The 27898-nt window shown below is 39.7% G+C and overlaps 1 protein-coding gene across 2 annotated transcripts; it reads left to right on the top strand.

Moving 5' to 3' along the window:
- The first annotated feature begins 4120 nt into the window (after positions 1-4120).
- fubp3 (far upstream element (FUSE) binding protein 3) lies at positions 4121-26578 on the top strand. Of its 2 annotated transcripts, XM_070850542.1 has the most exons (19): positions 4121-4229; positions 8862-8973; positions 12509-12542; positions 13363-13412; positions 13561-13632; positions 15593-15650; positions 15897-16059; positions 16627-16725; positions 16947-17051; positions 17182-17284; positions 17800-17900; positions 18463-18592; positions 21911-22071; positions 22356-22429; positions 22586-22662; positions 23086-23142; positions 23680-23730; positions 23879-24006; positions 25136-26578. In XM_070850542.1, exons 1-19 carry the CDS (start codon positions 4134-4136, stop codon positions 25142-25144), a joined length of 1680 nt encoding a protein of 559 aa, XP_070706643.1. In that variant the 5' UTR covers positions 4121-4133; the 3' UTR covers positions 25145-26578. The 2 variants fall into 2 exon arrangements, with proteins under 2 accessions (XP_070706643.1, XP_070706644.1); XM_070850543.1 differs by lacking the exon at positions 23086-23142.
- Positions 26579-27898: the final 1320 nt, after the last annotated feature.

Genomic DNA, 27898 nt, shown 5'->3' with positions numbered 1-27898 from the left:
CAGCGAACGTTTATCGAGAAAAATAGGCGACTGTGGGAGAGGAGGAAAATAGGACAGGTGGAGAGATAGGCCAGGAGAGATGGATGGAGGAAAGAGGAGGAGGAGGGGGGGGGGTTATTGGAGCCAGGGAGGGGTCATGGTGTCCCAGTGGAGAGAAGTAGTGGAAAACATCCGTAATTTTCACGGCGGGATCCCATGTAATTGAGTCATTTAAAATACAGATACAGAGCTGGATCAAAGCAAAGTGGCTTGTGGAGGAGGAGGAGGAGGCTGCAAAGTAAAATGAGACAGAGGTAAAAACAAGGAGATAGAAGTGTGTGTCTCCCATTATTGGACAAAGCCGCTCTGTTTATCCTTTTCATCTGTCAATCTTCTCTTTCAAGACAGGATGTTACCCGTGAGAGATTTTTGTTTGTTTGTTTGTCCTTTATGTTACTCCATCACCCCCCCCGTGATACTCCTGCTTCTTGTTCTCTTTATTCACTCTCACGCTCTCTCAAAATTGCATTTTATATTTGCAGTAACTTTTTATTTTTCCTCTCCTTCGTTTTGTTATGTCAGTCTGGGGTTTTACAGATGCTGACGATTGATCTCTTATCATTTGCCTCTAAATGTGCATTATGTTTTGTTTTTTTTATATTCCGTATATCTATATTCAATTCCACAGACTGAATCTGAGTCAGGAAAGTTTTTCACGTGTATGTTCCTGAAATGGTGCCAAAGTGCTGACTGCACATTTAAAGAAAATCAAACACAACTTAACAAAGCAAACTTTACATAACAAAACATACCTATAACATTAAGGTGGAAAAGGACACAATTACATTCACAGTTAAAAGACAAAAACAAGCAGGTTACAAGCTCAGTTGATGTGTGCGTTTGTGAAAGAGAGAAAGGATCAAAATGAAATTGCATTAAAAAGCAGTGTGCCTATTTTACGTGTAATGACACAGGAGTGTGTTTAATTTCAGACTTGTTGCTAACTTACCTTAATAGCTTTTTTCATATAACATCGTTACAAGGTGGGGAAGTTCACCAGTTCTACACATCAAAGTCTGAACTTAAAGGTCTTTGAGAGTATTACTGCACTTCTGAAAAAAGTTGTATGAAGCCATTCTTTCATTCCTGAGGGGAGCCAAAAAAGTCTGGTAGTCTGGTAACTTGCTGCAAGTGATGCATGGGAGCTGAGGACTACAAGTTTGAAAATGAAAAGAATGCGGAGCTGTGGAGTTAGACACAAGTTAGCTCACTAAACCCGTGTAGCCCGCTCTTCGTCTCTGCTTTAGGCTCACAGCTCGAGGCACATTAGCCCCTATTAGCATATCTCATTTGAATCTCCAACCAAACCCTTGGCACTTGAGTTGCATTATGGGTAATGTAGGCACCACGTTTTTAACAAGGATGAAGAATGTGTGGAATGAAAAAGACAATATATCCGGGTCTTAGCCTTTTACTTGTTTTTATTTATCTTCTTTCTTTACAGCTCACTAAAAAGCATTTTTAATATTCAAGAAAATTTTTAGAAATTATTTAAAAGATGCTACATATTTGGCTTTTATTTTGTGCAATGTGTTAGACAATATGTCACAGCCACTGCCTTTTTATTCACTGCTTCCCTCTGCGTGAACAATGTGCTCTTGAATGAAAGCTGTGCAGGGATACCTCAGAGGTCTCTAGATGAAACCCTATCCGTGTCTCGCATCCTGCCTTTAGAAAATCACGCCCACAGCAGAATCATGGCAATTATAAAGCAATTACAGTTTCACATGACCTTTTCTTTTGAGATCGAGGAGGAGAAAGTAGAAGGTGAAAGCTCAGTAGTTAAAAAGACTAAGTGTGCCAATATTGATGTTCCTTTTTCTAAATGTCCAGCTGGGCATGTATTCCACTTGCCTTGCCACAAAAACATCACATTTCCTGTAACTGAAATGAAAATCAAAAGAAGAAAAGGATCCACTACGTTGCACGTATAGTTTTCTTGAACCTTGGATTCGTTGGCGAGCAAACTTGTGCTTGAGTGGCTCTGCAGCTTTATGACAGTGAACCTTGGGAGCAAGAGTCTATTCTCTGCAAGACAATGACAGGGAAGAAGCTGTGTTTGTGTGTGACACTCAATCAGCCTGCTACGGTAACCACATGAAAACACACTCTTGGCCCGCACTAATTCAATTCCCATTACTTGACTGGCAGGATGTCACATGTTTGACCATATAAGGGCTGAATTCATAATTACTATCTGTATGTGTGTGTGTGTGTGTGTGTGTGTGTGTGTGTGTGTTCATGTATACATTAACTGCTGGCTGTATATGTCGACTACCGCCTGACTTAGCCTTTGATACCAGAGCTCTGAAATTATTTCCCAGCCACCTTGAATACATTGGACAGCACATGGTAGCAATATGTTAGGACAGGGGCCAGGATCATACTTCAGTCATGCTAAATTGGAGGTTTTCATTTCGAGCTGCTGGTCTGGGAACAGCCTTCAGCTCCTGCTTAATTTCTCTGCTTCTTTTTTGGAGGTGCTAACATGCCCAGGGGCTGACAAGGAAGGGAAACTGATATCAGTGCGGATGTCTGTGGGACGCAGCACGCCAATATGCTTGTCTCAAATTCGAGGTCAATCATCCCTGTTCAAGCAGCTGCCTGAGCATGTTGCATATAAGTAACCATAAAGGGAAACACTTATTTAAGTGTTAAGAAACAGCACATATGCTATCAACTTTATTTTTAAATTCAACTTAGTGCATTTCCTCTTCTGCTGTTAACTTTCAAATGCTACATTCACATTTTTGGACATGAGAGATTTGAGCCTCTAATATCATTGTCACTAGACTTCGTTAAGAAAATTATGATGAGCTTTATGTTCATCATCAGACACTCAGAAACAAACATTTAAATAAGTCTCAACTGTTTCTAGCCCAGCTGGACCATATATTCATTTCAGTCCTTACTAGTGGACTTTGCTCATTGAGGTTTGGATACAATTTATAGAGCAGGAACTGCTTTGCATAAACAGTTTGAAAATTTGCAGCAATTTGACTTTCTTCTGTCTGGCTGCTGGCATTTTCCAGATGTGCAACAATAGATGTTTCCACATGTGCAGCAAGGAAGGAAACCAATATTCCTCAGTGTTCATTTTGTTGTGTCAGATGGGAATTTTTTGATTCCGTCAAGACAGCTTGCAACGTTAGGACTATAAATAGCAAAAGTCAGTCAAAAACAGCAATGTGTTCTGTAGAAGGAGCTGTATGATGTATGTTAGGGCTCTCTGATTTTCATTTTTAACAAACACTTTTTGTATGGACCATCAGTACATCCAGATATGAAGTGAGTCTGAGGATGAACAGATTTCATAGCAGAGCACATTAGATCACAGATTCTTAGAGGATGCTGTTGTCCTGTAGATGACCTCCCTGAGAGGGACAGGAAGGTAAAAGGAGAATTTGAATGCTGCATCACTAAAGTATCACATCCTTATCACGATGCTGTGTGTAATTTAAAGTTTTCTGAAGCTCTCCAGTGATTTGTTTTCATAACAGCACTTGAATAAATTCTAGTTTCGTGAAGGTTATAATCATCAGCTTTTGCTGAAAGTTGATCTTCAGAAAATCAATGTATCTATTTAAGTCGTTTACCAAGAAAAAACATTAAACTATCTAACTAAAGAAAGGGAGGAATGTCAGTTTTTTTTCTGTCAGTCAAAACATGATATTACCTTTTGCTCTTCATGGTATTTTCACAATTTTTTTGATCGATTGAAAAAAAAAACAATTACACTTTATGTGTTTTAATGAATTTATGAATTATATTTTATCATGTGTAGGCTACATATGTATTTGATATATCAAACAAATATGCTTTCATCAGTCAGGATAACAAAATTTTTATTTATTTATTTATTAACTTTTATTAATTTATTATCTTTTATTTATTTATTTATCTATTCAATGTTACATGTAACACAACACAGTTGTACCGGGGGGATCCGGGGGGGTCCTTCCCTATATGCTATATGTGGTCTTAGATCAACTCGCGAGATCATGCGGCTCGCGGAGCTTTGGCTTGGCACGTGTGCTGTTCTTTTTTTTTTTTTTTTTTTTTTTTTTAAGTGTGGCTCTCAGCTGCCGAGGCGGATGATGATGATGGCGGAGCTGGTTCAGGGACAGGCCTCGGTGGCTCAGCCCGGAACGAAAGATGACTTCGCAGACACGATACGCCGGGTCCGACAGGTAAAAAAAACACGCTACCGGACAAAGCTGGTCCGTTTATCCCGAACACAAGTGTAGCGCTTTGCGACCACAAACAGCGTGTTTGCGTGTGGATCAGGGCAGGACTTTGGTCAGGGCACCCCGGACCCCCTACTACAAACACTCCTCATGCACCCAGCAAGCTAGCAAGCTAACGTGAAATAGCCGAGACAGCATAGCTAAGAGGACAGATTAGAGTTTACACGGGACAGAAGACACGTTAACTAACGCTGTCAAAACTGTCCAAACGACCAGGCAAGTCGTGTTTCACGCATAAAACACGAAGGCCTCTTATAATGTCGAAGTTTATGCAACTTTAGTAAGTTATGTCGACACACTGCAACCTGTTGTCAAGTCACAGAAGTTGCAGTTAGCTTACCTTGCTAACTTACTATCACAAGTTTGATACCCTGCAGCTTGACCCACAACGTGACTAAAGCTAATATTTAGTATAGACAAGAAGCCCGAACAACCGGACTGCCTGGCACGCTGTCAGAAAGTTAGCTTGCTAGTTTTGTCCCAAGTTAGCTTAACTATAACTGCTTATATCCCTATTTAAGGCGACTCACTGACAGCTCAGTCAGTGACCGCATGCTATGCTAACGTTCAAACCCCCCCATTCCCCTTCTTTAACTTAATAATATGCTCGTATATAAAACTTGTAGCGTATCTTGCTAATATCACATCTGAGTAAGCTAGCTGAGCTGGTGGTAGCTAGCTAGCGTGTGTGGTACTGTGTGTCCTAAAAGGCAGCGCTGGAGTAAGGCCATGTAATTTAACGTCATCTGTCCAAATAAGCCCCCCTCCTCTCCTCTTGCTGAGCACACTTGGATTTTTCCATTGCTGCCTGGAAAATACCTGAAAAATCAGTAAAATACAACCTGATTTTCACTGCCTCCCTGTTTACCTAGTGTTTCTAAGTTTTAGAAAGGGACTGTAGCAGAGATGGTTACTGTAGATAAGGTACCATTAAGTTGGTCAAAAATAGAGCTGCCTTTTTGCTGTCTTAGCAGATTAGTATACTACTGACTGCAGCTAATAGTTTGCAAATTGGACTTTAGTCAACCAGCTACCAGTTGCACTTAACCCTGTATAGATCATAACTTAGGTATGAACAAATAGTGTGTCCCTGTGTGTGTTAATCCCCTAATGTGTATGATAATAAAAAGATGTTCCAACAATATCTTGCATAATAGATGTAGATTTAATGCCTATTATCGGTAAATTTTCAAAATATAGGTTCATTTACACAACACGTGTTGTCTGTCGTGATGCGCTTAAAACCCTTTCCTCCGCTTTCTCATATGTATTTTCAGACCTTGTTCACAAGATCTCAAACTCACCAAAATCAATGCCATCAGAAGAGGAACAGTTCACATCAGCCTCTTAGCAGAAACATTAAGTTGGTTATAAGAGATTTGATTGTGGACATCAGCCTCCCACTTGAGTTATTAATTGCAGACCATAGACACTGCACATAAACATCAGAATTAATCACCAAAAAAAGCTATTTATGTCTGCTATGTTGTGTTTGTAGCTGATGTTAAATTGTAGATCCAGTCCGTTAACATGCCACTGCTCTCACATACATACATACATGCATACTTTTATAAAAAGGGATGTTATCCTGCTATAGTGTTTATTATATGGCAATTATGTGACATAAGTACTTGTTCTAAAGCTTCCTTTCACTGGTGTGTGTGGTGTTACTTCCCACAGATCCCTGCCTTTCTCTACCCAGGTAGCAGCCAGTGAAAGCGACTGACATTTAAATCTTTAAGTTGCACAAGCAGAGATTGCTCTACATTTAACGATAACTGCTCTTTTTTTATTAAATGGGTATCGGAGCAAACAAAAACAAAGTACACAATTGTGTAAATGCCCATTAACTCATCAACAAACATCACCAGATGTTGACCTCTTAACTACGCCTCCAATTTTCTAATTATTGCGTTCTGCCGCCTCCTGTTCTACACTTCTGATCCGTTTCAAATTGTGTGTCACTAAATGTGCCCATCTTGATCATGCAATTAACATTAACCCTCTGTAAACAGATGAAAGCATAAACACCATTTCTTGTAGAATATAAAAACCTCACTGTGTGAAAGTCAGAGGCTTGAATAGTGTAGCTCACTGACAAAATAGCCGTGCCACAGCACCCAATGAATGATGTGTTCTTTGACTCTAAATATAATCAGACGTTTAAGTTCACATTTTAAAGATTAAAGTATAAAAACTGACTGACTGTAGTTGCTATTTTGTTTTGTTTTTTTTTAAACTTTAGCTCAGTCAGGATCGCATTCAAGAAGTGAGTTGATCTTGGAGACCAGTCCAGTCCACAGTGGTGTTTACCTAGAGGCCACAGTGGACATTGTGGGATTTCTTCTGTAAGATAGACAGTTTGTACCAGTTTGCCACAAAATCTGACTGCATCCCAGCCTGACCCAACCACTGCAGTATGCCTCTGTAGCAAATATGGTAAATCAGCATCAGCTAAGGTGGTTATTTTGATCCTAATAGCTGGTAAGACTTAATATATATTTGTACTGAGTGTAGTTTATTATAAAGAAAAGATTTATGATGTTTTAAGTGTAGAATAACTATTATTCATGATGAAAACGTGTTTCCACACCTTTACTCTGTTTTAATAGAGATGAATTTACGGTTCAGTTGTTCAAATTTTCTGTTCCAGAGAAATATTTTACAGTATGTTGTTAGTCAAGGGACCAAGTAAAACCAATGAATTTTATCATGGCTCATAAATGCTTCATCTTAACCAGCAGTCATTCCCAAGCCACTTACAGAAATGAGGAGAAGATGGGACTCACTAATTATTGTACAGATTCATCCATTTGTGTCCATGATAAACTTAGTGTTGGCTGAAGGAAGTAAGTTTACTATGTTTGCAACAGTAAACAAGTAATAAATGTCAATCTAGTTGTGTCAGTCTTGCTGCTGTAAACGCTTGCCTCTTTGACTTGTAATTGATAAAACAATATTTTCAGAACAAAACTCAGTACTAAACTCAATATCTCAATATAAATGGTGTCAAAAACGTGACAACCTACACCCACACTGATGCGTCTCAGATGTCTTCCAGGCATCAAAACTCAGAAACACAGCTTTCACACAAATTTAAAGCATTTTCCTGCACTGACATTGACTTAATCTAAAATGCTTTTCAGGCTGCTTGAAATGCGTAACTATAGCAATGTCATGGAAAACGGCTACCCCACACCTGCTTCCCTTTCTGTCTCCTTATTTCCATTGCACCCCTCTCACTTCCACTGGTGGGCTCTGAAGTAGATAATCATCCCCGAAGGTGATAGAAGACTCTAATTGCCGTCACTATATTTTCATATTGTAAAAAAAAAAAAAAAATTCCAGTCAGGCACAGATGTCAATTTAGTATAATTTTCTGAAATGCTATACTTTTGTATAGAAGGAGAGGTAGCAGATTAACGGGGAGTGGAAAATGCTGTTGGCTCACTCGTGCAGCATAACTGAAGATTTAAATGTCCGTCACTGCAGAACACAGGCGTCTATTTTAGGTTGATGAGTTTGAAAATACGCATAGATTGGTTTTTAGTGTAGCTGTAATGTAAATAAATGCACTCTTATTGGAGTTGTGTGCAGGGGTTGGGCACTTTCCATCACTATAAGAAAAACAGAGAAACATGTCTGGCTTGCCAGAAATCTACGGATCACTCCTTGGACCACTTTTGCGGGTAAAATCAATGCACGACTGAACACTGACTAAATGCTTAATGGTACTGTTGCAAGCAACATGACAATAGGTGACATGACATGTTCTTTTACAGCTGCATGTGAAACAACGTTGATGTTTAATGTTAATGAATTTTGACTTCTTTTCACTCTAACATTGAAAAAAACAAAACTTCGAAAAGAAAAAAACCCCAAACTCCATCCATACATTTTCCAAATTAAACAATTAAGTGAGGTGATTAAAATAATGCTCACTGTAACACATTAAAATTCTGATTGTAAATGTGTGATTTGGCCACTCCTTTTTTGTCTACATTGTATATCTACGTACCCTCCTACTGCTTCTCCAAGCTGGATCTACAACCTACCCTTCAGGCTTGAATAAACTGGAAATGTGTCTTTTGTTTTTAGTTTTTGATAATTTAGGTAGCTGTCACACCTGTCGTAACTTTCAGGCAGCTCCTCCAGTCTGAGGAATTGCCATGTGCTGTGATGATCTATGTCATTTGCCGGTGAAAATATAAAAAGTTGGGTTAGTCGGTGAAAGCCGGCACATGACAGATGCTTCATGGAAAGCACCAACGTAGTCACAACAAGAACTGTAGCAGACTTCTTGAAGCTGCTGTTATATTTCACAAAGTACAGTTTTCAGCTGCTGTCAAAAAGATGGCACACTCCACAACAGATGGCTTTGTCAAGGCCCAACTTGACAGCAAACATGATGCTTTTAAGATGGCAAGAAGAAAAGCGAATGTGTCACACGTATGAGGAAGGGTTGTCCAAGATGTAGGATATTGTCATGGAAATTAAATGTATGTTCGAAAAGAATATCATGGCATATCCACTTCTCACCTTTATTCAAACTGTCTCACTGTTCTGTGTCTCCAGATGGCCGCCAAGATGGGAGGAGACCAGATCCCCAACATGAACAGTTCCTCCCCGGTCTTAGATCCTTCCCTCTATGGCTTTGGAGGCCAAAAACGTTCACTAGACAATGGAGGTAAGTCTTTAGTATATGAGCATATATATACCATGGGTTCATGTCTGCGGACTGTTAGCATATTGTTTTACATTCGCAAACCACTGTCTTATGCTCTAGCTTTTATCCTGCTTAACATGCATGTGGACACCTTTTATAAAAACACCACCCTTCTACATAAAAGCTCGCAACGTGTTCATCCCTGCAATGTAGAAAGGAGATGCTCCAAATGGCCGTCTTCTGCCTGCTCAAACTGTGTATGTTCGTGCTCTGTTATGTCAGGCTTTGCTCTAACTACCAAGACTGAATTGCCATTTCATTCCACATTACCCAATCTGACATGGTGCCATTTCTGTGTGGGAACGTAATTTTCAGTCAACACAAAAGCTGCAGCAGTGGCAGCTTGTTTACCTTTTCAAAGTGTTTCCAAGTTATGTCTGTAACTCAGCATAAAACCTGTACAGCCGTGTCTTTCCCAGCCATCTCTGCCAAAGGAAGATTTCATCCCCAGTCTTAATCTTGCCCACAAAGTTCTGATTGGTTAGTTGTTAGATGACATTTGGGCAGTGAATCACGACTCTTATAAAACTGTCAAAAGCGTAAATGAAAAAGTTCAAAAACACATAGGAAGTGTTTCTTACACATGTAGCCACCCATGCTATAAATTATATATAAGTAGATTATTAATGTAGGATATTTTCTGCTGGTTCTAATAAATATTACATATAGGCCTACACTTGGTTCAGGTTCACTGGCTTAATGTCCACTGTGTTGCACAGTGACTTTTTCCTGTGGCGGAAAAAAGATCACATAAGAGGGGATCTTAAGAGTAATATTTTTATTTAATACAATATTCTATGAAGAAAAAAAAATCCTTTTCGGGTGAACACACAACAGACTGTACTTTTATATATAACGCTACTATAATACATTTATGTTATAATACTAAAGTGGGCAGTCAGACTGAAGACAACCTTGTGCAAGGTGCTGTGTTTGTGGAAGCCTGTTGCTTCAGGGACCACAGAGACATGAACTACTAATTGGGAAGTTCAGTTTGAGAAATAGATTTTGAATGCTCGGCAGACACCAAAACACTGCACAGAAATTTAGAATTCTCTGAGACGTTACCAAGTATTTGTGAGGCAAACCATAGAAATACAGTGTTCGTGTGTCCAGCAGAAGTTGAGCCAGGCTCAACTTTGAACAATCAGTGGTCTGAACTAATCTCTTTTTTTTGTAGAGTCACATTAAATCAGTGAAATGCAAATATATGTATTTGAACCATGACAATAACACGACAATAACGATTAGAAATATTTAGCTTGTGACAGAATTTCCTTAGTCAGGAATGTTTGTTGCAGTGTTCCATAGTGTTTTTAGAGAATGGGAAAGTATGCCAAACAATAATAATCCAGTTTTTTTTTTTTTTTTTTTTTTTACACTCAGGGATGCATTGATCTATTGGTCAAAAATCAGTATTGGCCAGTACTGATGTTTTTTCAGAAATTCACCAATGGCAGTAACCAGTTTTTATCTGTTGTGTCCGATTACTTTTGCGCTGGCTAAATGTTGTGTTGGTTTTCTGCAGTCAGACTAGCTAGGAGCTAGCATATCTGGCTACTGATTTGGAGAAGCTGCAACTGGCTGGGCACAACTAGTATGACATCAGAGGGCCACGGGTTGCCTTGCATTGCTGTGGTTTGTTTGCAAATAAAAGCGAAAGAAAATGTTGGTTGTGTTAGAGTATTACACAAGAGACATGCAGTTTGTAAGATGTGCCAGTGACATTTCAATAGGAGGTACAACAAGCAAGAATTTTAACACCTCGAATGGTATCATCCATTTGAAAAACAGAGGTGAAGAAGTCTATGAATAGATGAACAGGGCACTATGGTTTCTTCATGTGAAAGAAAGTTACCAAGAGGTTGTTTCATGAATTTTTATCATTGAATTTGTGCTCTTTAAATATGGTGTAAAGAAGGTCTGACTGACTAAAGAACAGTTTAGTTATTATAATGAGGATGTTTTTTCCCCTTGGCACAAAAGGGGGAATTAAATTAAGATAAACATTTGCATCAGCTAAATTGTTTGCAATTTCAGTAGCGGGTGAGAATTTCACAATCTGTGCATCCCTATTTCATTGTTCACTCATTCATGTAATTGAAATTGAAATCTGTATTATTTACACCTTTTTAACCTGTGAATAATCTTCTTCCATGCAAATGGCCGTTTACCTCTATCTGTAGATTAGTGAAATAGTATGACACCATTGACATATCCCTTTGCGCATGTCTGAGATCAAATTAAACTAATAAAAGCATTGATCATAGTGCTACTAGTTGACAAGAACTCTGCATGGTACCTGTTAAAGCTTATCATTACCTTTTGGGAGGGATAATAAACTAGAGAAAATGCTTCCTTGTCAAACTCTTCCTCACCAACCTTTGACAGCAGCTCTATTTCCCTATTTATTAACCCATAATCAAGATTTTAAAATGCCATTATTTGATTTTCATTGTTAATAACTTTGAGTAGCTACAGCAAAACTTTTACATCACAGGTGGAACTATGTAGGGGAAACACTGATCTATAAATAAGAGCCATGGTTTTGTGTGTTCATATTTGTATGGAGTATTAAGTATCTGACGCTGCAGTGTAATGAGAGAGTTATTCTATTTGGCCGTGCCTTGCACATATAACAAAGATTTGATATTCCATTTCATATCCATGAAGTGGAAACACTAGTCATTTATCCTGTCCTCTTTATCCTGTCACTATTGTTTGTATGATAGTTCAGCCCTGAATGCATGGATAGATAAATTGTATTCAATTCTGGTTTAGGTTTGTTTGACGTACTGTTCTTGTGTGCAGCAATTTGTCCTCAGTTTTCCCAGTCAAGGTTATCCCACAGTATGAGGGAAATAACAGAAATGGTATCGGCGTATCACTGCAGTTTGCGCACAGTATTTAATTATCAAATGTGCAAATAGACCTGACACATTCACATTTTATCTTGCAGTCTTGTCCTTGTATGGATTCGGTACACCTCCTGTTTTATATTCATAGCAGTCCCATTCTCAAACGTTAACCCCGGTGCATTTCCAGAAGAAGTGAAATCAGAGCAAACAGCCATAAAATTGATTGAAACTGCTAGATATCAACTCAGGTGTTCACGTCCATGGCAGCACATCCTCCGCTGACCCTGCAGGACCCTTGCTTGGTGCTACCTGTCAAAATTCAATTCATGACCAGCAGCCACTGACCCGGCTGCTGCCTTTCTCTCTCTGAACAGCTCTGATTGAAACACTCACTCAAACACTCACAGACCTGATTACCATGCTGGTGAAAGTCCCCCGCTGTGGGTCAGACACGGACACGAACGATTGGCAGGACTACATCCATCTGTTCCCGTCCCCTCCAGCCCTGACTCATTCTTTTTCATTTTGCTGCTTTGTCAGCTATCACTTTTAAGAGCCAATTGAAATATTGTTTGTTTTCAACCATGATCTCAGATTATTTCTCACACGTTAATTGGTTCTTTGCTCTCACTTCTCAGTAGGGAACCATCTCGGTGCAATGGTACATCAAAGGTGAGCAGAGCATACTCACAATTCACTTTCTGTTCATTTTGATGCACTTTGGACGCATTCATAGTGTTCATTCTGTGCTTCAGTTAAATAGTTTTGACTTCACATTTTGGTTTTTTTTAACCTAAAAACCTTATTCTACATAACCATGAACTTTACATAACCATATCTGTCCCTATGTGACAAAATAGGCATCAGATATATTATGTTCTCACTGTTCGTGAGTTACTGTTACTGTTGTTAGCTAATTAGTTTTATCTATGAAATATCAGGAAAAAAAGGTTTTAACAGAGTTCAGGTTGACAAATACAAATTACTTATTTTCCCCGCCCAACAGTCTGAAACCAAAAGATTCATTTTACTACGATGGAAAACAAAATTATCAACAAATTTTCGGAATCGGAAGCAAATATTTGGCAAAAAATATTTAGCTTGAGAAATTACGTTGTTGTTGACGTTGTTTTGGAATAATTTGCTCTCATACAACTTGATGGTCATCATGGCTGAACAGAATCAACAGAATTAATCCACAACAATTTTACCGATCTTTTAATTAAGATAAATTAAAGATACAATGCCAAACATTCACTGGTTCCAGCTTCTCGATTTTGAATATTTGCTGGCTTTCTTTTGGTTTCTATGATGGTAAACTGGGACTATTGACTCTGGGTTTCGTATGTCGATCAGAAAGATCAGTATTTTCTGACATTTTATAGACCAAAATAGTGAATGCAGTTTGTTTAGAGAAATAGTAGTTTGAGATGTCTCTTGATTTTGTTTTCGTTGCTCAGCCAGTTATTGATCATGTTCTAATCTCTCCCAGGGCTCTTGCGACAGAAGACTTCAAAGTGCCTGATAAGATGGTGGGATTCAGTAAGTAGCTCTTCAGCTCATTATAGTCAGTATTAATGTTTGACATGTAATCATCAGTATTGACATTCTACTCAGTTTTTGGGTCACTGCTTGGGGCCCCTGACTAAATTCAAAAAGATTTACACTAGCCTTTTCTCTCCCTCCATAGTCATTGGAAAAGGAGGAGAGCAGATCTCAAGAATTCAGCTGGAATCAGGTTGTAAGATCCAGATTGCCTCAGGTGAGTTCTGACTAAATGCATTCTCTAAGCTCCTTGTTTCTGCTTGATTTTGATCCTCAGAGGCCAGAAATGTGTTTTTTGGTTGTTTTTTTTTTTTTGGAGATGCGTGGATACTAAAGTTAAATGCCACTGCAGGCAAAGGAATCTGGAGCCTTTTGAAGATCTTCCTTCATGTGCCATAATATTGTCCGAATGACTTTCAATGTATTGACTTTCTAAGGTGGTATCCATGATATTTCATAGAATGATTTGGCTCACCAAATCTCAGCTTCCGAACAACTACACACATGTTATACTGGAAACGCTAAAACTCCCCCAATTCAGAATTTATAAGCAATATTTTAAAAATTCCAAAGACGTGCAAGTTAGGTTAACTGGTGACTCCAAAACAGCCCATAGGTGTGAGCGTGATTGATCATCTGTATTTGTGTGTCAGTTCTGTGATTGTCCTGCGGCCCTGTTCAGGGTGTACCCTGGGGAGGCGGGGAGGTAGGGTGTATACAGAATAAACAGCTACAGAATGATAATATAGTCATACAGTTTGTAGAATAATGTAAAATGTCTTCTCAGGAGCAGTTTTAATTGGGGACAAATACTAAATAAGGATAGTCACTAAACAATAAGTGCGCACAACTACTGTATAGTATAATAAACCATTTAATACTAAATAAATGCAAAGATGGGGGACAAAGTACTGTTGTGTCAAAAGTTTTTAAATATCTGACTAATCATGTTCCTAAGCAATTTGCTGCATGTGCTAATACAGTACCCTCATATTAAGGCAAAGTGAACGTCAAGCTGCAGTCCAGATCACAACCTCACTATGACAACTGCTGATTAGGGCTTTGCTGAGTGTACTTCTCAAATATTTCAGCATATACATGATTGGAGCACAGAAAAAGCAAAAGTGAAAAGGTTTTCTTCTTGCACTATTGTATGCAATATGCAATTGTTGGCATTTTTACCTGTACTCTGCTTTGTGCCAATCTAGTAACTGTGTTTGCTGTGAGATTGCACAAGCAGGCAAGTTTGGCAAGAGCTGAATATGTCCTGCAAAATGTGACCTGTAGGTTTCCTGTCAGTTATGTTAAACAATAAATGCCTTTTTTTTCCCAAGAAAAAATGTACAGCTGTAATTGTTATGTAAACAGTATTAACATTAGCTTTTTTCAAAAAAAATAAACTAAAATGTTCCCATCTTGACACCCTGGCAGTCCGTTGTAGTGCAGTGAAGTTTAGACGTTTTGGTCTTGCCACATATATCAAATACACCTGGTGTCTGAAGGTCAAAGCATTGTGAATTTTACTTTTGAATAAGTGTTTCGCTTTGTCTTTGAAAGACTAACTGTTTAAGAAAACTATTAGCTACGATTATTAATGTATTTGCGTTTTAGAGGTATTTCCGAAAGCATCCAATCGCTGTAAACTGACAATGTGGGGCTTGACACAGTAAGAGAGAGACCTGTCCAGTTAAATGCAATGCAGTGTAATGCAACATCCCTGCAGTTGATACCACTTTTTTTTAAACCCAGAAAGTTTTACATATTTCTTTTTTTTTTTTTTTTTATTTTCTCTAAAACTATGACAGAGAGGGGGCGCCCTGTGGTATGAGGTGCTCACCACAAACTGCTATATCCCTGGCTTGAGTCTGCCTTGGGACCTTATTGCATGTCATTCGACCATCTCTCCCCTGATTTCCAGTGGACTCTACTGTTCTTTGCCTTAATAAAGGCTTAAAATGCCCTCCAAAATTAGCTACAGCCATTTTCTCACTAGTTAAATAAGCAGTTTTCATCAAAGGTGCTTCGGTCGCCTTTTAGTTGAGTTGTTTTTTTCACAATTTTTTCACATAAGAGTTTATATATTTTCCCTTTTGATACCAATAGCCAAAATAACATCACTTGCTGACTGCTGTAGATAAAAATAGTATGATTAATTGTTGATGCGTCTTTTGTTACAGACAGTGGAGGCATGTTGGACAGGCCCTGCACGCTGACTGGGAGCCCAGAGAACATTGAGTAAGTCTCACCCCTCAGCTTTGACAGATCTACAGAAACTTAAGAGTATTTGGAAAGTGTGCCCTATTGTTATAACACAGAGGGCACAAACTCATATCTTTCCACATCTCCTCTTAATCAGTCACTGAATCACCTGAACACCCCTTTCACTTTTGACAAAGAAAAATGTGACGGACAAACGTCTTTGTATAGAGCCCGTAATTGCAGTGACAAATGTATTTCTTGGTCGTCGCTCCACCCCCACAGTCAGGCCAAGAGGCTCTTGAGTGAGATTGTGGAGCAGTGTCGGTATGGTCCGGGCTTCCACAGTGACATGGATGGCAACAGTTCGATCCAACAGATCCTCATCCCTGCCAACAAAGTCGGCCTGGTCATCGGTAAAGGAGGAGAGACCATCAAGCAACTGCAGGTCTGGTAGTACAATGCATTGAATAGTTAAAGTAAAACTGTGCATTTAACAACCTAACAAGTTTACCTTTCTAGTCTGCTTTCATTCTTGCTGTTTAACATTTTATTCAGCATCATTGTAGAGACTGATCCCAGAGTCATTTTTTATATTGACAACATGCATACAGGCAACATTGAAAATCTCATAGTACTTACTTCAAGGAACAGCAGCCTCAACTGTGCAAACAGAATTATTGGCTGACCACTGTGCTATGTAGTGTATCTTTCAAGGACTATGAACAGTAATTATTAATACATGGATTTGAGCACCCACACACAAACTGATATGGATTCTTTTAATTATGACAACATCTGCTCAAGTTGCATTTCATTTATTTTCATGAAAATGACTGTTTGAGATTACTTGAAATATCATTTCACATGCTCCATGTGTGTCTACTGACAAAGGCTGCCAATGTTAAATAAAACCTGTTCTTTGAGATTTGGCAGAATTTGTGAACAGCCTCTTGGGCCCCAGGTAACTCTTTGGTGTGTGGTTTTTCTGTCGCTGTCTGATTGTACCCCGCAGGAGAGAACAGGAGTGCAGATGATAATGATTCAGGATGACCCCATGCCCACTGGAGCAGACAAGCCCCTGAGAATCACTGGGGATCCCCACAAAGTGCAGGTCAGTCTCAGAAGAGCTCAGTGTGTGCCCCTGCCTTTCCAGTTTACACTCAGTTTTACACATTTTATGCCTTCAGTCCTCCACTCAAAAGATTTGAAAACATCTTTGCTGTTATTGACATTTGTAGCATGACTTTTGACTTACTTTCCCTTGTACCATTGTTGTAAAAATGATACGTTTTCAAAATAAGATCTTGCTGTTTCTTTGAATCTTCTTTATAGCAAGCCCGTGAACTTGTGGTGAAGCTCATCCGAGACAAGGACCAAGGAGACTTCAGGACTGGCAGGGCAGACTTTGGATCCAAAATGGGGGGAAGCAGTCTGGATGTAAGAACTACTTGTTTTTCTGCTTTTCAAAATACCTAAATATAACTCAAATCTGATGCTTATTTATTTATTCACATGAGAGAACTTTTGTGATCTTTTCTCAATTCTTTACTCGCCCCTTATTATTCAGGTGGTTGTGCCCAGATTTGCTGTCGGCATCATCATCGGCAGGAATGGAGAGATGATCAAGAAGATTCAGAATGATGCAGGGGTCAGGATCCAGTTCAAACAAGGTAAGAAGGTAAAACGGCTTAATGTTGGAAATGTGTAATCTCCAAAGCTGGTTTTATAGTTGTGTTGTAAGGGGTTGCGGCGTAACTGACGTGCAAAAATGTAACTACACAGCGTCAACTCCAGTGGCCTGCAGAAACTCTGGATGGCTCCGGTTGTTTCCCACAGTGTGTTTCTCCTTTCTGATGCCACATAATAACGATAACATTAAGGAAGTTGAAGAAGGACTCTGTAGTGTTCTCTTCAGTAGCATATATTTAATACATTTAATTTAAAAAATCTCCACTCCAAAGCCTCTGCACGCAGTGATAACAGCCCTTTATTGTCAGTGAATGAAGGAATGAATGCAGACAGCACATGGCAGTAGTCTGTAATTCAGTAAGGAGACGAGATGGAAATGCAATGGAAAAAACAAACGCCGTTACTGTGGGAAACGTGGCCTGATCAGCTACACTTCATCCACTTAGTGTTGCTGTGTTGTTATCAGTTAAAGACAGTTTGTGTATTTGTCATTCAGATGATGGAGTCAGTGCTGATAGAGTTGCTCAGGTGATGGGCCAGCCTGACCACTGCCACCATGCGGTTCACCTCATCAATGAACTGGTTCAAACTGCTCAGGTATGTGCTGCTGCTTTGTCCCTTGTGTTAACCTCTGTCCAGTTAATGATCTCCACCAGGTGGATCTTATATGTGTGTGTGTGTGTGTGTGTGTGTGTGTGAGTGAGCATGTGTTCACAGCTAATGTCTCAAACTACTAGACCAATTGTATAGCATATTTTTGTGCACAATTATGTCTTAATCCTGAATGGGTTTATGCGACTGCTGTTTGAAAAACAACTTGATTGTTTTATACTGTTATTGACCTGACGGGTCATCAACAACTGCTTCCCTTTGACATCACAAAGTAAAAGTCACTTCCAGTGATCAGTTAGGCTAAGGCTAGGTTGTGTTATTTTCTGACATATTAACATATAGTCAACTTGGGCAAGTTTCTGACAGGGGATTTAAATATCCATCAAATGAGAAATTGGAAGAACTTTGAGTAGCTAATGCAACCTTAAGCAAAATTCTGCAATTTTAACATCACCATTTTTGTTTCTGTTTGACCTTTCCGGAAAACATTTTATGTCAAAATTCCTCCTGTCATTGACCCTTTTTTCTCCTGGTTACCTTCCTGTAGGAGCGAGACGGGTTTGGAGGTATAATGGCACGTCGGGGGCGAGGAGACTGTAACATGGGAGGGCCTGGAGGATTGCAGGAGGTGACATATGCAGTACCTGCCGACAAATGTGGACTAGTGATTGGCAAAGGTAAAGAACATGTTTTCGTCAACACCTGTCAATTCTGTAAGCAGCCTCAGTGGACAGTTGAGTTTGTGCTTTGCATGTATAGCTAAGACTTAAGGCTTTAATCAGTTTCTCGCTGTGAGGTCTCCACTTTCTCCCATCTCAGAGAAATGATACAAAGTTAATCAATACAAACGGGCTTATAAAGAGTATATCCAACTCACCAGATTGCCTTTTCCCTTTTAATAACTGAATGCCGTATGGTGTTCTGCCACTGCGTGAAACTGATGAGAAGAGAGGGTGAGTGACCACCCTCCTATTCTTCCCTCAAGGCTCATGTATACAGCACAAGTGGCATTCATTGGCTTCACTAAGGGCTTAATGACGGGGATAATGCGTGTAATGTGACATTAATTGTTAAAGGTGCATAATAACAGCCCTCAATCATGTGGAAGGCTGCCTGGCATCTAATGAGGGTCTTTCAGCCCAATAGAGTGCAGCGAGGGAATGAATAGGAGGAATTAGCTTATTGGCTATTCATGCCCACTCTATTGCCAGCTATTTAAAAGTCATTGACCATTGCATTGGAAGGAGCTCCGTGTGTGTGTGTGTGTGTGTGCGCGTGCGTGCGTGCATGTTGCTTTGGTGTGTGCAGTGGTGGGTGGGGTCGGAGGGGGCCTCTTTACCTAAGATAAAAACATGGCAATAGAAATGTCAAGTGGCTTTTGTGCATGTAGTGGGGCGAGGGAAACAAATAAACCTGGGCGTTGCGTCCCCCTCTCTGTGCATTAGCATATGAAGTGGGCCAATATGGTGGAGATGGCGGTGGGTCTGGGTGCTGTCAGCCGTCCCTTAAAGGGTGCGGTGATTAATATCTTTACGATGCCATATGCAGCTCATTGCCCCTCTATTTTGACCCCTTACACACACACACACACACACACACACTCAGAGCTTGACGAATCAAACCACCCACCAACCTGCTCAGTGCAAGAGCCGTAACAAGCATCCAATAACTTTACTCATGATTTTTTCCCTTAAAAAACTTAAACTCAGAGGCCAGAACCTGTTGAAAATTTAAACTTGTTTGAAAGCTCTGGCAAAAGTGAGTAAGAGGACCCTAAGTTAAGATTTCATTGTTAAGCCAATTCTTCTAAGGTCAAGAAAGAACTTTCACACCATACCCCTGATGATTCAAAATGTTGCTGACTGTTAAGATGGACTCGTATCTAACTGAACAAGCTAAACTTGGTTTCTCACATTTCAGTTTAATATCAGTTTTTTGTGTCTGCCCCGGGACAAGTAGAACTAAGTGACTAAAAGACGGTGCAATGTAAACCGAAATTGACACGCAAAGAAAATATTCTGCAAGTTGAATTTTAAACTGTAAAGTGCTTTGAATAAAAGTGCTGTATAAATCCAGTAATTCCTGTTTTTTTTAAGGCTTGGTACACTTGGATAGCCTTAACGTCAGATAACAAAACATTACAACAGAGTAGAGATGTACCAATGATTATTTTCATTAATCTGCCCTAAATTTTATTTATTTTTTGTTGTTTTGTCAAGAAAATGTTTCTCAATCCCACTGGGGACATCTTAAAACGTCTTTTCTGACCAAGTGTCAAAAGTCCTAAAATATTCAGCTCATCATCTTATTTGATTAAGAGGCTTATTAGGACTACATTTCCCATAGGTGTAACCTAATTCTATATTAAATGTGTTTTACAGTTGTACAGTATATTTATATTATTAAAATACTTTTCAACGTGATATTGATTCCAGCCATGCTGCCCACCTCCAGTTGGATGTTACACTGTGCTGCTGTGGCTCAGAGGTAGAGTGAGTTGTCTATCAATCGGAAGGTCCGCAGTTCCCCAGCTCCTCTAAGTCAGCATGTCAAAGTGTCATTGGGCAAGACAACTTGCTCCTGAAGCTTCAGTGTGTGACAAAGTCTCCTCCAACTTGGGTGATGGGTGAATGAGGATGTAATGTAAAAGCGCTTTGAGTAGTCGAAATGACTAAAAAGGTGCTATACAATACATTTAACTGCCGTTGTAGTAGAAGTTTCCCTGTTACACATACGGTAATAGTATTTTCCCTTGAGGCCTTGAGAGTCTTTTCTTTTTCTCCACCAGCAGCTAACCAGTTCCTTGGCTTTGCCTTGAATGCAGTCACCAGTTGCACTTTTGTATCTCCTCCTTTTCTCCAGCTCACTAAACCAGTCTCATTAATAAGGCCCGTATTATCTGCCCTCACTACAGCCCAGTCCATGAAATGAATAGTCAGGGTCTTCATTGCTCTCTGCTGTCTGACTAGAAGAGCTCATAATGGCTTCATTAAGGCAGAAGTTTCATTTGGTTGACAATGGGTTAATGGCCCATGTGCAGTCTGTTGGCAGCAAGGAATAGGCTACGGGAGGGGAGAGGTTTTTGATGAGCGTTTTCATTCGGAGGTCAGCCAGGGTCATCCGAGTGTCAGCCACAAGTGAACAAATGTGTAATTGATGTTGGGACAGCCCTGGTGTCCCCCCCCCCCCCCCCCCACACCCTCCCCCGGGAAGCACCCTCTGCCTTTTTCGTTCAGATGGGCATTGTGTGGGGGGGGGGGCAGCAATATGCCCCCCGATCACTCCCTCCTCTCATGACAGAGGACAACACAGAGTCAAGAATGAAAAGGGTAAAAGAGACAAACGATATCCCAGAAGGAGGATACGCTTCAATTTTGGCCCTTTTCTCCTGCCAGCTATGTTTCATTTCTCCCTGCTGGTGTAATTGCTCTCCCCACACGTCGGAAAGCTGGCATCTGATGCAGAAGAGGGGGAGGTGTGCAGGAGATGTCTCCTTTTGTTTCCTGATTTGCATGGATGTTACCACAGAATGTTAGATAAGTGTGAGACACATGCCAGAGTCTACTTAAGGTATCACTATCCCACCACTTAAGGATAGGGTTCTGGCAGAGAGACACGGAAAGATTCCCTCATTAGTCCCCCATGAGCGTTAGTCAACTTGGTTGTTTGATTTTGCTCAAGTTAGATTTACAAATCCTGTACATTGACACAACCCACATCCAGTGAGTTGGCAAATTTGAGTGAAGAGGGCGTTTTCTGATGCTGTCGCTTGTCTTAAACGGCGAGATGATTAATCGATTAGTTAACGGTCAGAGAGTGACTTGCCGCTTTGTCTTCGGTGATAGTTCACCAAATATCTGTAGGTTTTGGTTGTTCATTTTTAGGCTCAGGACAGTTTTTAGAGCAAACAATAAATCAAGAAATGATCGATAACAAAAATGATTTTTTAGTTTCAGCCCTAGTTGAATATTCCCTATTACTTGATGCTTTTCCAGGTGGAGAAACCATTAAGAACATCAAAGAGCAGTCTCGTGCCCACGTGGAGCTACAGAGAAACCCGCCACCCAACACCGACCCCAACGTGCGCATCTTCTCCATCCGAGGCACCCCTCAGCAGTTGGAAAAGGCCCGCCAGCTGATCGATGAGAGAATTGGGGTAGGTGGTCTGGCTCTGGCCCCCCTGGTACTTGCCCAAACACTATTGTCTGGCCTGATATTCATGAGCGGACGTGTCAATGCGGAGAGCTGCCGGGGTGAGCTAGGTTGCTGTGGTCCTGGTGGCCAGCAGGATGTCACCAGAGGTTAAACATGAAGAATCCATCAAATGGACTTAATGGAGTGCATCAGTGGCCGGCCCTGCCCTCTGACCTTGCCTGTTGGCTCCCTTTTAAACACAAGTGTGGCCTCTCACTTGCCTCCTCTTCCCTTTCTCTGCTCTAGGGCCCAGGAATGGGGGGCAACAGCAGCTTCGGTATGAATCCCTACAACCAAGGACCAACCACTCCTCCTCAACAGTAAGGTTCAATTTCTCTCCTCATCATGCCACATTTTCATATAATTTAGTGCATTACAAGTCAAACGTGTGCTGGAAGCGCAACATAGTGTCTTCAGTAGGAAGTTAATTGACCAGCTAATTACTCACGTCGAATTCTGTGTTTATTTTGCATAAGTGGGCATCAGACTTTCATGACTGGAGGATGGGGCACGACTTTTCAAATATGGCAGCCTCAAGGCCAACAGGACCACAGTAAGTACATGGACTACGCTAGGTCGAGGCTTTCTTGACAAACTGCCACTCAAGCTACCAGACCAGATTTAGATACGAAAACGCAACAAATCAGGGAATCTGATCCTTCCCCAGCTGGATAATTGTAGCCAATGCCTGGCTCAGTGAGGGAACAAAAGACTGTATACAGTTTTCATTTCTCAATTCATTCTGCAGCCCACAAGTTTGAATACACTGTAGCAGAAAACTAGCCTGGTTGTGCATCCAGAATTAAAGTGTTCACCAGCCGGGATGAGACGGCTGTCTTCCCTTTGGCTAACCGCCTCTTTCCTGTACGGACAGATTTTCATGGAAATCATTAGGAAACAGATGAGAGCAGTAGGTAAAAAGGGATACGCAAAGCTCACTCTCAGTAACTCTGGTGTTATCTGTGTCTGGTTTCAGGTCACAATGGATCCCAGACAGGCCAGATGGACTGGGAGCAGTATTATAAAAAGCTAGGCAAGTGTCTCTCTGAGAGAAAAGGACAGTTTCTTTTAACAACCGTCTCAACGATCACTTTATATTTAAATCTTAAATGTAGCTCTCCTTTACGTATGTTCACTTTGTTGTTTGCTCACAGATGCCTAAAGAAATTTTCTCTACTAGCATAAATCCTGCTCGTAACTTAAGTCTCCACCTTGGGTCCTTCTGTTTAAAAAAAGCAAGAGAGGAAAACGTCTTTTATAAAGAAACAAAACTGAAACTTGTAGCCTACATTTTTAAAAAGTCTCTTGACAAAAAACTGTTCAAATGGGTGACCTGATAACAGAGTGGTCAGGACGCATACCACCACATGGGTGCACATGCAGCGAGCAGCGAGTCCCCAGTTGGATTGCTGGCTGACTAGACTGTTTGCTGCATGTCGTCCCCTGCTCTCTTCCCCAGTCTCTGTCCATTATCACCGTCAAATAAAGGCAGAAAATGGCCAAAAATGATCTTAAAAAAACCCCGAAACAAAGCTGTTTAAATGTTCCAAACAGCTCTTCTGTTTTACAGGTCAGCAAAACCAAGCCCAGAGCACTGCTCCTGAATACAACAAAGCTTGGGGTGAGTGCTTGTGACTTGTGTATTCTATCATGAGCACAACAAAAACAATGAAAGGAGAAATCAGAGCTCAGATCTTCAAGTGCAACTTTTTTTTTTTTTTTTTTTCTCTTATTCCTGCTGCTCTTACTGTTTTTCCCCTCTTCTCCAGGCCAGACAGCTGGTCCTGGATCTCAGCAGACCTCTAATCCTGACTACAATGCCTGGGTTGACTTCTACAGACAGCCAATGGCCTACTTCAACCAGGGCGCACAGCAGACACAAGCTCCAGGCCTTCAGGTGAGAACCTACTGCCTCAACAGTGTTTCTGAGCTTCGTTCACAGCACACCTCTATCAGCGGGGGTCCTTAAAACCTCTTTGAAGAGATAAATTCATCAATAGATAAACTAAGGCCTGGATTGGTTTTAGAATATCTTTAATCAATCTTTCAAAAGTCTTAGGTAGACATGGGAAGTAGGATTTTATAAATTTTTTTTGTATTTTTCTGATGTTGCAATTTAAAATAATTGTCACTGTTTTCTTCCTCTGCACTGTGTTGTACTTCTTGCTCCAGTCCTCCGCTAGGGGTGAATTACAGTATCGCAGCATAATTGAAAAATCTGGTCCGGTTAATTCTGGTCCAATTAAATACTGATTTGGACGTCAGTTATGGCTACGGTAGAAGCTTAAATGTAACTTGCCTCAAGCTGTAGGAATCCTGTATCAGGATGAGGCCACAGCTTCATTTGTCTCTGTATTTTTCTTATTGTCGACAACTCCCACAACAAGACTAAAACCAACAGCGTGTTAGACTGTCTCGTTAATGTTACTCATACAGGAGTGGAGCTGAAACAATTGGTTGACAGAAAATGAATCTGCTACTTTGATAACACCTTGATTGTTTTAAGTCGTTTTCCAACCAAAGACGCCAAAACAATGTGCAGATCGTCACATTGGAGGAACTAGAACAAGCAGCTTTCTTGTCTTATATGATAGTAAGTTGATCAAATGTGGGTTTTGGATTGTTTAGGAAATTGTAGAGGTCTTTTTGTTTCATATTTTCTGATATATTTTTTTTAATGGAAAACTGGTAAGAAAATGACCAGCTGATTAAGGGATGATGAAAATAACCATTAGTTGCAGCCCTTGGTTGAGCATTTGATGGGAACTATTTTCAGCTGTGTATTAATGCACATCTATTTTGTACCCAAGTGTGATTCAACAATGGAGCTCTGTGGCACAATACTTTATAATATTTAAAGTAACATTAGTGATAATATTTCATTGTTTGTGGTTTGGGCCTTTTCCCCTAAATTGCAAACAAATGTCAGTGTGTTGTATTTTTTTATGTGAGGCGCCGCTGGGATCAGTTGCAATGTGTGCACATATTGTGAGAAAAGACTAACAAACCTTTTTTTTATTCTGCAGGATCATTAGAGAAGACGGCCAGGTGAAAGACTTGAATCACTGAGAGGATGAAAACGACCCTTTTTTAACAGAGGGGGTTGTAGATTTGCAACGCCTTGAAGACTTTTTTTCTTAGTGAGAAACACTAGCTGTAGAATGACTTATATGATAAAGTAATATTTCTAAAATCAGGAACATTTATTTGTTACTAAATGCTTGTGTACACTGTTATTTTGGATAGACAGTATCTGGGATCCCTTTTTGGACTTGAGAGAGCTGTTTTGTTTTTTTCTATATTTTCCTGTCTTTGACTCAGATTGTACCGCCAAAATGAACCCAAAAGTTGTAACATTTCAAACGGCAATATGATCTATTTTTTCTAGTTATGTTGAAATGAAACCATGGTTATGTGCTTAGCAGTCTTGAATACCATTTGTCACATGTCATAAGATGTTTAAAGAGTGTGTTAAAATGTTTTCCTTTTACATAATTCAGTGAAATGAAACTGTGATGTTTTTGTTACAGGAAATGTATTTTTGTTACAAGGCTTAAAATAAGGATTAATGTCAGCCAGTGGCAATAGTTCTAATTTAATTCCTGTTGTGCATTGTATGCTGTTTTTCATTGTCATTTTATTGTACTCTGGTTTAAAAAAAGGTGCAATATCTTATTTCACTTTTGAAACAAAGATGGGTTCTCTAATATTTTGACAGACTTTTAACTTGTAGTTTTAAGATGCTTTTTTTTTTTCAAATGGAAATGTCATGGATAATTTATTACAATTATCTGATATAGGATTCAGGGGGATGTTGCAAATAGCTTTTTTGCCTTTGCTACCTTGTAAAACTATGTATATATGCTCAAATATTTGACTGTTAATTTAAAATATATATGTTTCATATATATATACTTACAGAAAAATTATTTTTTTTTCCTGTGATCAGTGTTGCAGGAAATTGTCCCTCTTTTTTCTGTTCTGTTTTCATACTGAAAATGTTCAAAGATTGTGAATGTGTGATTTGAAATTTGATGTTGCATCTTGTTATGAAGACAAATAAGAAGTGGTAGATTTTTGTGTATGTTCTGTACCTGAACTATTCAAGACTGCTAAGCCTCTGTACTTCTACCTGTGTAATAATTAATGTAGTATTTTTATGTTTTAAGTATTATGATCAAAAACTGTCTTATTTGGTACCTCCCAGTTCACTAACGCCCCACTGAGCCCTCGCTGTGGACTCAGTGGGGCGTTGGACTCAGTCCAATGCTAATAACTTTTTAATTAATTTTTTATTTCTTTGTGTGATCTAATATAAATGGTATAAATGATGCATCATTATGGAAAAATGATTCTGGTATTAACGTCATTTCTTAATGAAAAGGGATATAATTTCAAGATGTCTAATTATGGTGTTTGTTTTTTTCCTTATGTGTACAGTTAACCATGTATTAAAAACATCCAGACTACCTTTATTGTGGACCTCTATTGTGATTTTGGTTGACATTATTATAAACATTTGAATGTCTTTTGTTGTGTTCTGAATTCTAAGAGACTTAGATCTACTGTGTATATGCTGACAAATGATACATGGAGAATCAACAGGCCAACTGTATTTTCATGTTTTGTTTTGTTTTTTTAAGCAGAGAAGATATTTTCTATAGTCTATTGCCACTTCTCAAATTCAAATAAATTTTCCGCAAGCCTCTCTTGTGGTTGAATTATACTACATTTACCAGTTCTTAATGTTAACAGCAACACTTTTTCACTGCTGCACTTTCCAATCAGTTTGCCATCTTAGATCACTTCTTGAGAGACACTATTCTAAACCCATCACATACATGCCCTTAAATAATCTAAAGTAATTGTCTCTTCTTTTTAGATGAAATCAGTGCAGAAGCTCTTCACTCGCTTCCTAATTTTATCTAATTGCAATATTTTGATTTAAAGTTATTTTATTTTTTAGTTAAATAGCTTTTTTTTCATGTGAATTAAAAGAACAACTCAAATGTGTTTTTAAGGTCAGTCAATTTGTCCATCTTATATTTGGGGGATTTTCTTCATAACACATCTGTCTGATGCCAGCATTCATATCCAGGCCTGTTTGCTTCAATGTCAGATGTGGTTTCAGGTGTGATTATTGCCACAATCAAAAGTTCACATCGACTCTTTTCTCCATTAGCTCAATCACAGCTAAATGTTTTGCCGTTTGCAGAATTGGGTTTTGTGTTTCATGACAAATTTCAATCTGCAGATTTGCGACTGCACATCTCGCTGCTCCCTAAACAACCCACATAACCTTTCCTTCCTCTTCCTCCCTGCGCGTGTTAACTGTCCACCAGCATCACCCCTCAGGCTCCTGTCCAGTGAGATGTTCCTCTCCACACCCCCTCCAGAGCCCCTCCAGCTTTGTCACTGCACATCTTTGCACTCAGCAGGGGGACTCCTGTCACAGTGGACCCTGTGCGGCCCCATACCGGCTCCTGCATTGATGCAGTGCAGCTGTTTCCAAATCCAGCCCTTGATTTTGATCCTCTTCCTTTTTTTTTTTTTTACCACGTCATCCCTGAGGACACTTCTGACCTGGTGGTCCTTTTGTGGCCACCTAATAAATGTAGTTGTTCCCAGGTCGTTCAAAGACTGAGGTTGAGAGGCACGAATATTTTTAATAAAGGCCTTTCTTGGACACCTTTTTCTCCTTTTTAGGAGTTATTTAATGCTGCAGCATTTGAACACTCGTCCTTAGAGCAGCACTCACTATGTTCAGTGTTTGGGACCGTGCTTCTTTA

Source organism: Pempheris klunzingeri, chromosome 19 (genome assembly GCF_042242105.1).
Source record: "Pempheris klunzingeri isolate RE-2024b chromosome 19, fPemKlu1.hap1, whole genome shotgun sequence".
Taxonomy (NCBI): Eukaryota; Metazoa; Chordata; class Actinopteri; order Acropomatiformes; family Pempheridae; genus Pempheris; species Pempheris klunzingeri.
The sequence above is the reverse complement of the archived record's forward strand: the minus strand, read 5'-3'. Positions and strand labels throughout refer to the sequence as shown.